At 36.4% G+C, this 13,557-nt stretch overlaps 1 protein-coding gene across 2 annotated transcripts in view; it reads left to right on the top strand.

Moving 5' to 3' along the window:
* SLK (STE20 like kinase) overlaps positions 1–13,557 on the top strand; it is a 45,181-nt gene that overhangs the window by 17,936 nt on the left and 13,688 nt on the right. The window contains exons 2-9 of one of the 2 annotated variants that reach the window (XM_082286511.1): positions 2,021–2,185; positions 4,488–4,536; positions 5,211–5,360; positions 7,858–7,930; positions 8,137–8,331; positions 8,987–9,068; positions 10,052–10,180; positions 11,986–13,368. In XM_082286511.1, coding sequence (XP_082142637.1) covers positions 2,021–2,185; positions 4,488–4,536; positions 5,211–5,360; positions 7,858–7,930; positions 8,137–8,331; positions 8,987–9,068; positions 10,052–10,180; positions 11,986–13,368 — 2,226 coding nt within the window. The remainder of the gene's footprint in view (positions 1–2,020; positions 2,186–4,487; positions 4,537–5,210; positions 5,361–7,857; positions 7,931–8,136; positions 8,332–8,986; positions 9,069–10,051; positions 10,181–11,985; positions 13,369–13,557) is intronic. The other variant, XM_082286512.1, reaches the window with a different exon arrangement.

Genomic DNA, 13,557 nt, shown 5'->3' on the forward strand with positions numbered 1-13,557 from the left:
TAAAATTGGAGTTCTTTAGAAAGATGCTTTAAAAACCATTTTTTTCTGAACATGTAAAGCTACCAAGTCTAGTTCTGTTGTGGTTAGACATCTGTTTCACTTTTTGTGATAAATTTACAGTGCAGCTCTAGAATAGGAAGGTTGGTCTTTCATTCTTGCTACAAAGCATGAAACCAAAACAAGTGTTGTTTGCGTTACTAAGCAGACCTTTTCCTTTTTATTATTAGAATGTGTGTTGGAAAGCTTCTCAGTAGTTGGTTTTCAAATGATGTTATACAGATTTCTTATCTTTGTTGTTAAACATGGGAGGGCAAATATTGAGGTTGGGAAGATTTGGTTGGTTTTTGTTTTGGAAAGAATATTGAGATAAAAAGAAATGTAATGGAAAACCTTTACCCTCAACATGAGATGAATCAGCTGGGACTATGCTTTAGAAGTGTGGTTTGCTGTTACTGCTGTTTTACTGAATGTTAATATAAATGTTTATCTTTAAATATTTTATTATCTTTTGCCACATTGAGAGAATTATTTATAGCTGGGCAAGTAATAATATTTAGACCTTCAAAGTTATTCTTAAGAGTTCTTACTTGCTGTCTGATACCAGCTTTTGTCTGATATTGGTATAAAGTCTGTAGGTGACAAAGCTCAGGTTTTGGGATTTTTGCTGTGTCCTGTCCTTGGATCATCCCAAATAGGTTTGGGGCCATGCACAATCCACATCAGCAGAGAGACAGGATGAACCACCTTGTGATGCTTCACATCAAAAGTTGGAATTGCCCCTGCAGATCCTTGTCTTTTGCTGCTTTTGAGAGAGCCTCTGTCCCTCCTTGCCATTTATTTCATTTGAATGTCAAAAACTCAGTGGAGTAAATGTAGGACTTCGCTTTGTGGTCTTCACATACAATGGTTGAAGTAGACTTCAGTCCTGCACTTCCTTTATTCAGAGCTAGCCACTGGGAATGTCACTACTTGACAAAATAGTGTTTTTATGATGGCTTGAGAAAAATACACCTCCTTGTTTAAAGCTTGCTGCAGCTTGAAATTGAGCATTCCTTCAAACATAACTTACAAGAGAATTATTAGAGAGTGTATATAATTTTTTGTGATTAGGTTTCAGCAGTATTCTGTTAATAAGTAGTATTTCCTTGTTTCTGAAATGTTTTACTATTTAAATAAGTCACTTGAATTGTCTGTAATTTCTTATGTTTGAAAAAAGCCAAAGAATATTTAAATGCTTAGCAGAAATGCCTTTTCTTTTCCTTGGGTACCCCCTACCCCCAGTCTTGTTTTCCCTTTGCTTGTTTTACTTGTTCTGTAGTTGTCCCTATCACTGCAGCAGCACCAGGTCCCCCCTGGTCTGCGGGTGAGAAGTAATAGAGGCTGGCAGCATTTCCAGTGCCCCACCTTCCAGGAGTCCCATCTGTGGGAGTCCTCCCAGGCTGCTGAAGCAAAGGGAGCAAAATGCCCAGACAAACTGATGATGGCTTGGCAGCTCTTCAAGCCGGGAGCTTGCATACAGCCCCTGGCTGAAGAGGAGCAACCTGCTGGTTCCTGGGGAGGATCTGGTTCTCTGTGCGGCTTTGGGAACAGCGGTGCTGCCACAATGTGGGGAGAGTCAGAAGGGCAGAAACAGAGGGTAGAGGCTCCTTCGTACTCCTTGCCACGTGTTAATGGATGGTGTTTGAGGAGCAGCACAAAACTTCATCTTAGTAAGGCAGCAATTATCCTGAGCTATTGACTGCATGATAATGGTTTAAAGAATGTGATGAGAATTAAGTTTTTTTACATTCTTGTCTTTCATTGTTTCTTGACATTGAGAAAAGTTATTAAACCCTTTTTCTACTAGATTTTATCTTCTCTTTAATATGCAGGTGTTCTCTTTTTGTAGAGGATGAAACTAGAGGCAGGAAAATTGTACAGTAGTGTGGAGAGGGTTGGTTTATTTGTGGGGTTTTTTTTTGCTGGTGCCAGTTGGCTGGTGAAGTTCATGTATGTGTTTCCTGTGACTTTTCTTTTACAGGCTCAGAACAAAGAAACAAAAGTTCTGGCTGCTGCAAAGGTGATAGATACTAAATCAGAAGAAGAACTTGAAGATTATATGGTGGAGATTGATATTTTAGCATCCTGTGATCATCCTAATATTGTCAAGCTCCTAGATGCTTTCTACTATGAAAACAATCTGTGGGTAGGTATCTTTCATTTTCTAAATGCTTTTGCTTATTTCAAAAGGTTACTGAAATTACACTTTTTTCTTTATCAAAATATCATTTGTCAGTCAGATTTCTTCTGGGTTGTCACTGTTGGGATAGCTACTCGGTTTCAAAACTAATTTGTAAATTGTGAGTATGACTTAGGAAATTGTCACTGTAGAATTGTGTTACTCTGAGTCATTTGGTCAGGGGTTTGAATCTAAAATGTGGAAATTAGCAGTTCATTTTGGTGTATTGAGAGAGTTATCAGCTGATGCTTACTTGTAACACCAGGACTCAGATTTTAATTACATTAGCATGATTTAGAGTGAGGTTCAGAACCACACCTGGAAAAATAAATAATATGCTGAAAAGGTCAGCCTGTGAAGTATGTACTTTAGATACCAGTGAGTTTATTGGCACTCCCAGGAAGGACAGTTTACCAGGACTTGAACCATAATTAATTTACTTAAACCCTGGGTATTTGTACCTTGATGTGCAGTGAGCCTACGTGGGACTGCACATCCCTGCTGTGCTACATCCTGTGTGTCTGCTTGGATAGCTTTAGCTGTGACAATACAGTTTGTACTTTTAGGTCATTCAGTGCAATATTTATAGGTGCTTTTGGAATGGTACAAAGAATACATGGTTGGGGGTTTTTTTAAGAGTTTATACTTCAAAAAGATACCTAAAACAAGTAAAAGAAAATTTCCTTGGGAGCCTTACAAATAAACTTTATCCTTTGAGCAAATGGTGGAAGTGTAATACTATGTTTCCTGATGCACATTTATTTTGCTAAGCTCAAAACTTGGTGATCTCAGTGCGGAGTAAAATATTATATAAAACAGTGGAATACTGAAAAAATTTCTATGCGTGAAGGTCAGCATGAAAGCAAGTATGCATAGAAGCACAATATGAAACTGAGTGGGTAGGCTTCACTGGCGGAATAAAGATAGAAGTAAATACTTTGAAAATAAAATCGTAGCTACATAGTTACAGTGAAATGCAGGGGCTTGAAAGGCATGAGGATTATGATGTGGTAAATAAACAGAATTTCATGCAGGGGAAAAACAGAATGATAGTTGGACATTAAATACAGTTTTGCTTTCCAAGTTTAGAAACATGATTTCTCGAGCAAAGAGACCTCTGTCAGACCAAACTACAAATTTTAGAGAAATAAATTCTTTATGTACAATTTCCCACGTTTAACTATTCCGCACACAGAAGCATGTAAATGGAATAATGTTTATAGGATTTACAAAGAGTTGCATTAAATAATACATTTGTTGGTACCATTGTTGTGGGGATAATAATATTATTGTGCAATAATAATTTGAAGTGTTGTGGTACAAGGTATACTTTGAGGTCTCCTCTTTTATGGGCAATTATACTCTGATTTTTAAATTACTCTACAGAAAAAAACCAAAAGATACTATTTCCAAGAACATTGACTGACTGTTGAGATTCTGACAAGAAATACTTCTTAGCTGTCAGACGGAAGATTATAATTTAATGTTTAAAGTGCAAATTAATAAAAAACACATGAGGAAGAGTGGGGTATCAGTCTTGGATGACATTTCCTCTTTCTTGCTCCCCTCATTTCCTTTGTCTCCCCTCTTTCTCCTTTATGTATATTCTTTCTGTCCTTCATATCAGCATAATTTGTGCTCAAAAATAATTGCAATATATTTTTGTTTCAAATGGAAACTCAGAACTGGAGATGGACTTGTTCTAGTATTATTGCATTCTGGGATAAAGGCCTTGATGTATAGTAAGTATGAATGAAAGTGCAGGAAAATTAATGTAAACATCTGAATTTAGTAATTTTCTGTAGCTTTCAAGAGTGTTTTTCCATATTTTCATCTCCTCTGAAACAATATAGGAGATAGCATCAGCTACTGGAAAATCATTTAGCTCTTGGACTTTTCAGTCAGAGATTATAGTATAGAAGTAGAGCTTAATAACCGAGAAATGAGTTTGCAAGGATTATGTAAATCACATTACAAGGAGTAGATTTAAGCTGACTGTGTCATTATGTTTTATAAGTTTTATTATGCTATTTTATACTTGGATTAAAACTTTTGTGTGAGGGTCTCGAGGCATTTTCAAATAATTTGCTCAAGCAGCACAGCCCTACTGGGTAACAGTACCAATATCTTGCAGGTTAGAAAAATAATTTGTTGAGGCCAAGTAGTCTGGAACTCTGATCTCCCAATAATGCTCCCTTAATCAATGATTCCATTCAGTGGAACTATTTAATTTCTAATTTCTGGTTTTGGTTTTTTTGTTTATATGCAGATCCTGATTGAATTTTGTGCAGGAGGAGCAGTAGATGCAGTGATGTTGGGTAAGTAAGACTTGTTTCATATGTGTATTGTATTGATATGCAAATATTTATGTAATTGGTGTGCTATATGTTTTGAATGTTGGGGTTTAAAAATTAGTATTTACACCTGTATCTTTCATTTTGAAAGTGTCTATTTACTTTTCCAAGCATATTTTTGTCTTGATTCTTTAAGTGAAAGTCAAGAGTTATCTGCTTATGGAGCTGTCTGCTGTCATAACATAATCTGTATGAGCCCTTTTGAGGATCTCATCCTTCTCCTTCCACTGCCACCTTCCAAATTACATTGTGATAATTCTTCATATTGCATCTACATTAAAGTTAGGGATTTTTCTCTGCTTATTCTTCAAAATAGGTGAATGCTAATACCAGTAAGTAAAAGACCTGGTCTTTAGCATCTCTATGTACCACACAAAAGAACCAGTCTCTAAACTATGTAGCTTTTTCACAGTTCTGATATGTAGGTATACATAATTCATAATGAGAAGGGGGTTGGGTTCAAGGAATGAGATCTTTATTGGAAGGAGGAAATATTCTAAGATAGAATTTTCTTCTGACATGTGATGCTTAGAATCTGTCAGATTAATTAGTTTTCCCATATATTACTGTAGCATTTGCTATGAACACATAACGTAAAATGCAAAAATGTTGTGATTATTTCTGTCTCTCTCTTGTAGAGCTTGAAAGACCATTAACAGAGCCACAGATCAAAGTGGTGTGCAGGCAGACACTAGAAGCACTGAACTACTTGCATGAGAATAAGATCATCCACAGAGATCTAAAAGCTGGCAATATTCTTTTCACATTAGATGGAGACATTAAACTAGGTAAGCATGTTTCAAATAAAACTCTGTCCTGGAACTTGGTATGGTGTTTTAATAGTATTTTCCTTAGGCTGTAGTTTGTCAGAGTTCAATATTTACCTACTGAAATACCCATCTAACAATGAGATGTTTTTCAGAAGCAAATGGTTTGATACTATCAAGGGGAAAAAAAAAGCTTGAGCAAATATCCTGACCATATTTGTCACATCTTCCATACTTCAAAATCAGCACAGGAAGTCATCATAGATCTTACTGTTTCTTAGTATAAAGTTCCTGATTATACTTACCTTTACTGTGATAACATCAGAACTTGCCTTTGAAGTTGTTTGTTTGGAAAAGGAACATTCTTCATGATCACCAAAAAGCAGTACCTTGTACTGTTGTCTCTTCCTTTATTGAGAGAAAAGTAATAATTAACCATCTTAGTTTTCCCATGCCTTTTTCAATTTTTGCACTGAAATTAAGACAGAACAGTCTGGAACAAAATTAATACAAGCTTACTATTATTGATTTCTGATTTTTTTTTTTTCTCAATTTAAGCAATCATCCACATGTTTACTCTGCTGAGCATTCCTCCATGCAGAACTGACAAAGGGCTGGTGGTGGTGAATAGCATCCCTTCATTCAGCCAGGAAAGGGCAGGAATTATCTGGATCCACTTTGTTTCAGGGGAAAATGTGTATAAGCTGTCAGCCTTTACAGTGGCTCTACCCATGGCATACTTCCATGACATCCCCTCCCGTGCTCTCAAAGCCTTCCCTCTGAGTGGTGTGTGATCAATTGTATTTCTTTGGATGCACAGAGGGCAAAGGTAAGGAGAATCAGAATATTGCCACAGGGAACTGGGGCTCTAAATTTGCAGCCTTGATACAGACATTCCTTTTAAATGGAAGCAAGAATGTCAAAATTCAGAAATATATCTCCTGCCTAACTCGAATTGATCACAGTCTCAGCAAGGTACAGTGCACCTTCTCTATTAAGAAACGGAGAATATTTAGGAACCTGCTTTGCTGTATTGATCAGTTCAGTGTGTTTGTGCTTTTCCCCGGATCCCTTCATACAAGATTATTGCTTGTACACACAGTCCTTGCATCTGGCTTTCTTTTAGACTGCAGAGTACATGTAACTTTACTGGTGTAGCTTTTCTTTGAAGCCTGAGCATTTAGTGATGCACTCGGGGTCGCAGCCTGATTTTTAAATGTAATAGAACCACTGTCTTAGTTTCCTGGCACTGCTATCAAAGAAAACTCAGATGATAGCAGGAGTCTCGTGGTCAGAGAGAGTAATTTGTTTCAGTTCATTTCCTCACATGACCTCGCTTCTCCTCATACAGACTTGGAACTATTTTAAGGTTTTGTCAAGCTTAACTGGTACACAGCACCTTGCAGGCTGTCAAGATACTACTTAACAGTTCAGACCACAGAGAGATTTCTTCCACACGTGCATTTGGTGATGCATTCAGGTTTGCTAATTAAGATTTCTAAAAAAAGACTTGATTTAGTTTTGAAAAATGTACAGCATCCTTTGAAGGAGCATTTTACTCCTTTTAAACTACTTGTATGTGGATTCTGTTATACAAAGAAATGGGTAATTCCTTGTTTTACAGATATGTGAATGGCAGGTAAATTTCTTTCATTGCATTTTATTTTTATATGGATATGAGTTTTATTATTTAAATACCTGTAGTCCCTCAGAATTTCAGAGTTTTTGCATTTGAACCAATAGATTTTAGTCCTGATTTTTTTTTTCACAGAGCAAAATTAGACTTCTCAAGTATTGAGCTCATCAAGTAATTTTGTACAGATTAAAGATGGCAACATATGGCTATTTGTCCCTTTGCACTAATCTCTAGATCTTCATTAAGAAAATTGTCTGTTATAAGCATATAACACTTATTTGAATGTCATCTTTTTTTTAAGTGAGAGATGTAATGCTTTATAGATAAGTAATTGCAAAGAGATGAAGTTGTTTTTTGGGTAGATATTACATGAAATGTGCATATGCAAGCTTTCAGATATTTATTATAAAGTGAAAAATCATGTGGAAAGAAACCTGTAAGATGAAGGAAAGGTGTAACTTCATGAAAATCTGAGTCCTAAAATTAAAAACTGAATGAGTTTTTGAATTAATCAGATAGTTGATGTCATCTTTGATGAATACAGACTTCATCGGCTAAAGAAATTTTAATTAAAATAATGTAATGCACTTTTTCCTACAGTAAATACATATTTTGCTTTTGTCCCACACAGCTCAGCAGTAGCATTTTAGTTTGGGGTTTTTTTAGAAATGTAGAATAAGTTTTATTCAAGATCTTTTATTATAAATGCTATAAAACCTTGGCACTTGGCTATCAGAACACAAATGTTATCTCACTTTGAAGTTTTAATACTGCAGAATGTTTGCTCTGGAACATACACCATTTTAAAAGAACTGTAAAGTAAAAAAAAAAATAGTATGTTTTCTGCCACCCTGTTAATAGTATTTTACTGTTTGCTTTAAGCGGATTTTGGAGTATCAGCTAAAAACACCAGAACAATACAAAGAAGAGACTCTTTTATTGGTACACCATATTGGTAAGTGCACTCTTTTGCTGACTTTTGAGTATGAACTAGTATCTTAATGTTACTTTTAATTTGATATTACAAGCTTGAAAATACTGTGTAAATATACTGATGGTAGAATGAGCTTCTGGAAATGCTTCAGTGATTGTGTTTAGACCTGTTCTCAGAACAGATCAAAAAGCATTTTCTAATCTGGAACTTTGTTGCTCTCTTTGCAGGATGGCTCCAGAGGTAGTAATGTGTGAGACCTCTAAAGACAGACCTTACGATTACAAGGCTGATATCTGGTCTCTTGGCATTACTTTAATAGAAATGGCTCAAATAGAGCCACCTCATCATGAATTAAATCCCATGCGAGTGCTGCTGAAAATCGCAAAATCTGATCCGCCGACACTGGCACAGCCTTCAAAATGGTTTGTAGTTTATTGACAGCTTTCCCTCCCCAACTTGAGTACAAGGCATGCAAAGTTGTGTGTTTGCTAAACTGATGAGCAGAGCCCTGTCGACCTTTGTGGTGTAGCTTTTTGCATTAAGGCAGGTACATACATACCCTATATATGTTGTACACAATTGGAACTCTGGGTTTTTTGTCACAGTTCTATGTAGAAGTTTTTATACAGAAGTATTTTACAGGTTTTGCCTTAAAATGTGTGTGGAATAGCTTTTTTACAAAAATAAGTCTGTAGTAACGGACTTGAAAGCCATCTAAAAAAGATGGCTGAAAAGAAACTAAAGCATTTTTATACCAAGAAAATATTTTTAAAAGCCGTTATCTGTTTGGTCAATTTAATATCTTCACATCATTCAGTTAGTGATGTAGCAGATGAGATGTATTAATAGTCCAGAGCAAAAAGTAAATTCTTCTGTTAATGGACAAACCTTTTAAAGATTGTGTTTGTGCTGTATTGGTCTTGGTGTTCCTGTACTCTCTTTGTGTTTTCCTGAATCAGTAGCAGGACTTGGAGTTGTAGTGTAGGTTCATATGAAATTAAAGAATATTTCAGTTTATATGCTAGTCTGATGTTAAAACAGAAGAACAACCTCTGCCTGTTGGCTTGTTGTGTGTAGGTCATCAGATTTTAAAGATTTTCTGAAGAAATGTTTGGAAAAGAATGTAGATGCAAGGTGGAGTGCAACTCAACTTCTACAGGTAGGAAGAGTTAATTGTTCAGAACTGTTGTTTAAAGGCAAGTGTATTTTGTATTTTTTAAAAGCAGAGCGGTATTATAGTAATTACTTAAATATTTTCAAATTAGGTGTTTGCACACAATCTGTTTTTAAAATTGATCCTTATTTGGTAAAATTTGATTAAATGATACCAAGTGTAGATCAGGTTATTAGTTTAACATATTTTGCTGTAATATAACTAATTACTTTGCATAAGTAATTATACTTTGATACTTACAAGGGATGAAGGAGTTGTTTACGTCTGTAGCCAGTTGCTGACAGGTGTTTTAAAAGCTTTAGTGCTCAGCCCTCCTCTGTAATGCTGTCACTGCAGAACAGCTGAACAGGAATAGATGTGACCAGGTACATTTGGTTGTGTTTAACGTCAGCAACCATTTGCTTTATCCACAATCTGTCTGGCACATGCTGAATACATTTAAGCACTAGGGCCCAGCAGAGAAAGAAGATTCAGGCAATAGGAGAGGAACAGGTACCTGTTTGCTCTTAAAGAAAAAGATAGAATTCTAATTTGTGTTAGGAAAGGTTGTAAAGACAAAGCACATTTTTTTCTAGAAAGAATATTTTTTAGATAAAGCTTGTCAAGAAGTAATTTAACTGTGGAACTAAAATGAAACTTAATTCCAGGAAAAATAACCTTTTTAAAAACCTTTCTACTTCTGTTCTTTGGATTGTAAAAAAGGTCAGTATAAATGAATCATTTTTATTTTTAGCAAGTTTGTTAGACTACTTATAAAGTATATTTGAATACAAATGTTTTGATTTTAAGACTTATATAGAAAAAAACACATTAGGACAGTTGCGATTAATGTTAATTGTGAATCTTCAAATGTGAGAGAACCAAAGTAACACTTCTCTGAAGTTATATTTCTTTCAAGTTATGATTTTCCCACTGTGTACTATGAAGTCATCGCTTAATATTGTACTTATTTTTTTTGTTTTCACAAGCATCCATTTGTTACTGTTACTTCAAATAAACCAATAAGAGAGTTGATTGCAGAAGCTAAGGCTGAAGTTACAGAAGAAGTTGAAGATGGCAAAGATGAGGATGAAGAAGAAGAAACAGAAAATTCTCTGGTCAGTTTAAAATTTACTTTTTTAAATATGTGGTTGCCAATTTCCCACCAAGAATTTTGTTTCAGTTGTATTGGCCCAACTTTGGCATCAAGTCTTCTAGGAATAATATCATAAACATACTCTAACCTTATTACAAAATAGGTAGTCAGCAATTTCAAAATTAGCATGTTTGAACTCCTTAAAAACTACTAATAAATAATAGCTAATAAAGACTAACATCTTCATTTTTTACACGCATATGTGATATTTTTAAAACTGCGAACTGATTTTTATATAAATGGTTTTAAGTCATAATGACTGGGTGAATAGTAAACACGTTGTTTGGATTCCATAAAGTGTTTAAAAGATTAAGAAAGGTATTTGACTATTATGCTGTAAACTAAGTTTGTGATTTTTACAGCATGGCTATCAAAGAAAAGGAAGAAACCACATATTTTATAATGAATGTAGTTCTAAAGATGCTTTAAGAATCTTACAGCGCAAGTGTGGTTGCTCAGAGGAAAAGGTGGGATGTCCAGGGATGGGGTGCAGGTTGCAGAGTGCTCAGACTTTGTGCTCCCTTGTGCCATCCAGAGCAGCTGTTCCCTGCACTGCTGGAGAAGCCAAGCGCTCGAGCAGGAGCAGGTGCCTCCATTCCCTCCTCTCCCATCAGCACGCTCCTCACGTCCCCTGGCCTCCTTACCGTGTTCCCAGTCCACCCTGCAGTCTCCAAACGTGCATTCCCACCAGCTCCCCTCCTGTGGATCATCCACCACCTCCTTCCACTGAGGAGCTGCTAAGCCATTGATCCCAGGAGGGTTGGAGTGAAGTCCACCCTGGGACACAATCAAGTATCCCACAAGCAGCATTGTAGGAAAGTTTGAGGTACAGGCCTTCACATTATTTACTTGGGGTAGTTTTAAACACTCCTGGGAGATCAACACTAAACTTCTAGAACAATTACATGAAGAAATATTTTAAATGCAATTTTGACTCAAAAGGAATTGTTTTCTGTATGCTTGGGAAGTCCTTAAGGTAGGAAATGCACGATCAAACCTGTGCTTGCTGCAACAGCTAACCTAGGATGTTCCCCATGGCAAATCAGAAGCCTGATCTGCAAATTACAGGGTTCTAACAGTAAATGCAGACAGAGAGATATCACAATCACTTTGAAGAGTGCCAGGGCAATTGTGGTTAAAATGATGCTTTATTACTATATTCTTTTGGATGTCTCTAAGGAATCTGATAACATTCATTCATATTCTGGCAGCGGCAGTTTCTGCAATGAGGTAACTGTTTCTGTTCTAGTTCTGTACTGCCAGTTAATCAGATCTGCTGGAGGTTTTCACCATTTTAATCAGGTTTCAATGTGATTAAAACCAGATAAAAAGTTCTCAGGCATTTTTAGCAAAAAACCACGAAGTGAAGCAGAAGAAAGACTTAATATTGCATTTTATCAGTGCTACACCAACTAAAGCTACAGTTTCTTCCTTGCCCAGGTGGCACAAAATTGTCTTTCAAATCCAGCTGCAGCTGGGGCTGTTGAGGAGCTGAACTGATTAAAAAAAAAAAGGAATGTGAAAAGAAAAAGACCCTTGAAGTGTAGCTGATGACCATGATCCCTTTTCCTTGATCACAGTGAAACTTTTCTGTTCAGAGCCTGTCTGCAGTTGTTCTGTGATAGTCTAAGGGAAGGACTCTGAGATTATCAAATTCACATAACTGCATGTGAATACAGTTTTGATCTCTGTTCAAGTATTCTTCCATAAAACTGCTTTGATTAAGTTACAAAATGATTAAATGTTTTTCTTGCTTTAATTTTTTAGCAGTTACCTGCGGAGAAACGTGCATCCTCTGACCTTAGTATTGCCAGCTCTGAAGAGGATAAACTTTCACAGAATGCCTCTGTCCTGGAATCTCTCTCTGAGAAAACAGAAAGTAATGCCATTGAGGACAAAACAACCGGAGATGAATCTGAGGACATTAAACTTAGGAAAATGGCTGATAACATATGCGATACTCCCGTTAGCGATGTGAAAGTGCAGAACGGTTCTGTGCCAACTGGTGAAGATGAGCAAGGTAAAATGGTGCCAGCAGAAAAGCATACAGAAAGCCTGGAAAAAATGCATGAGGATACAGAACCCCAGGAAGGAGGTAAAGAACTTGATGTGGAAATAAAGAATGAATCTAACTTAAAAATAGAGAAAGAAAATTCTGTGGCAAATGAACAGATAGAAGATGATAAACTGAAAGTAGTACCTATAACTGAAATTAAGGTAGAAACTGAAGAAGGCATTTCTAAGGAAACTGGTGAAAAAGAAGAGGAGAAGAGAACAGACCTCTTGGACAGTGAGGAAGAAAAGGTCCCTGCAGAAAACAGAGATACAGAGCAAAAGGAAGATAAAGGGGAAGCACAGAAAGAGGCAGTAGTAGACACCACTACAGAAACTCTGCTTTGTGCTACAGTTAAAGTGTCTGATGAAGAAAAGGAACTAATAAAGCATGGAATTGACAACATAAAGGAGATAGGTGCTGTTGCTGAAACACCCATCAGTGATGGGGATAAAATACCTGAGCTGGAGGATAAGCCAGTGGAAAGTCAGGCTAAGCAGGTCCATGAGATAATCAGCTCTGAAGAAACTATATCAGAAAGCCAAGATAAAGTGATGGAAGTAGACACAAAACTGGCAGAAAATGAAAATGAGGGTATCAGTGATACAAACAGCACAGAGGAAACAAAGATCAAAGACTCTGGAAAAGACATCATAGACCAGAAGGCATTACAGAACAAACCTGAAGATATTCCTGATAAACTGGTGGATAAACTGATTGGTATGGACCAAAATTCAGGAGAGCACACACCTGAGAATATGCAGGAAAACAACATCCAGGCAGACAAAGAACATCCGGAAGTTACCTCTGATGAAATAATGAAGAATAAGCTTCAAGATGCTGTCAGTGAACAAGCTGATGACTCTGAAGTCACTCCAGTCCCGAGTATTAGTATTAGCACTGAAGAAAATGAGAAGGTCAAAACAGATAATCAAGGCAATACTGAGACTTTACAGCAACTGGATTCGGAGAATTTGAAGGAAAATGATGCAGATTCAGGCACTGGTTCTACAGCTGATAACAGCAGCATTGATTTGAACTTGTCCATTTCTAGTTTCCTTAGTAAAAACAAAGAGACAGGATCAATATCTTTACAGGTAAGCCTAAGCATATATTTTTTAATATAAAATCTCATGTGAGTGTAACCCTGAAATTATCTCCAAGTGTTACCTTGCTACAAAGAAAAGTACTGAGTGAGAAACCAGTAAGGCACATATATACAAAGCTTTGTAGAAACCAAATTATTCTAAATTGCACAGTACAACAATGTCTGGATTTTGTGCTGT

Source organism: Coloeus monedula, assembly GCF_965178545.1.
Source record: "Coloeus monedula genome assembly, chromosome: 8".
In the NCBI taxonomy this organism is placed as follows: Eukaryota; Metazoa; Chordata; class Aves; order Passeriformes; family Corvidae; genus Coloeus; species Coloeus monedula.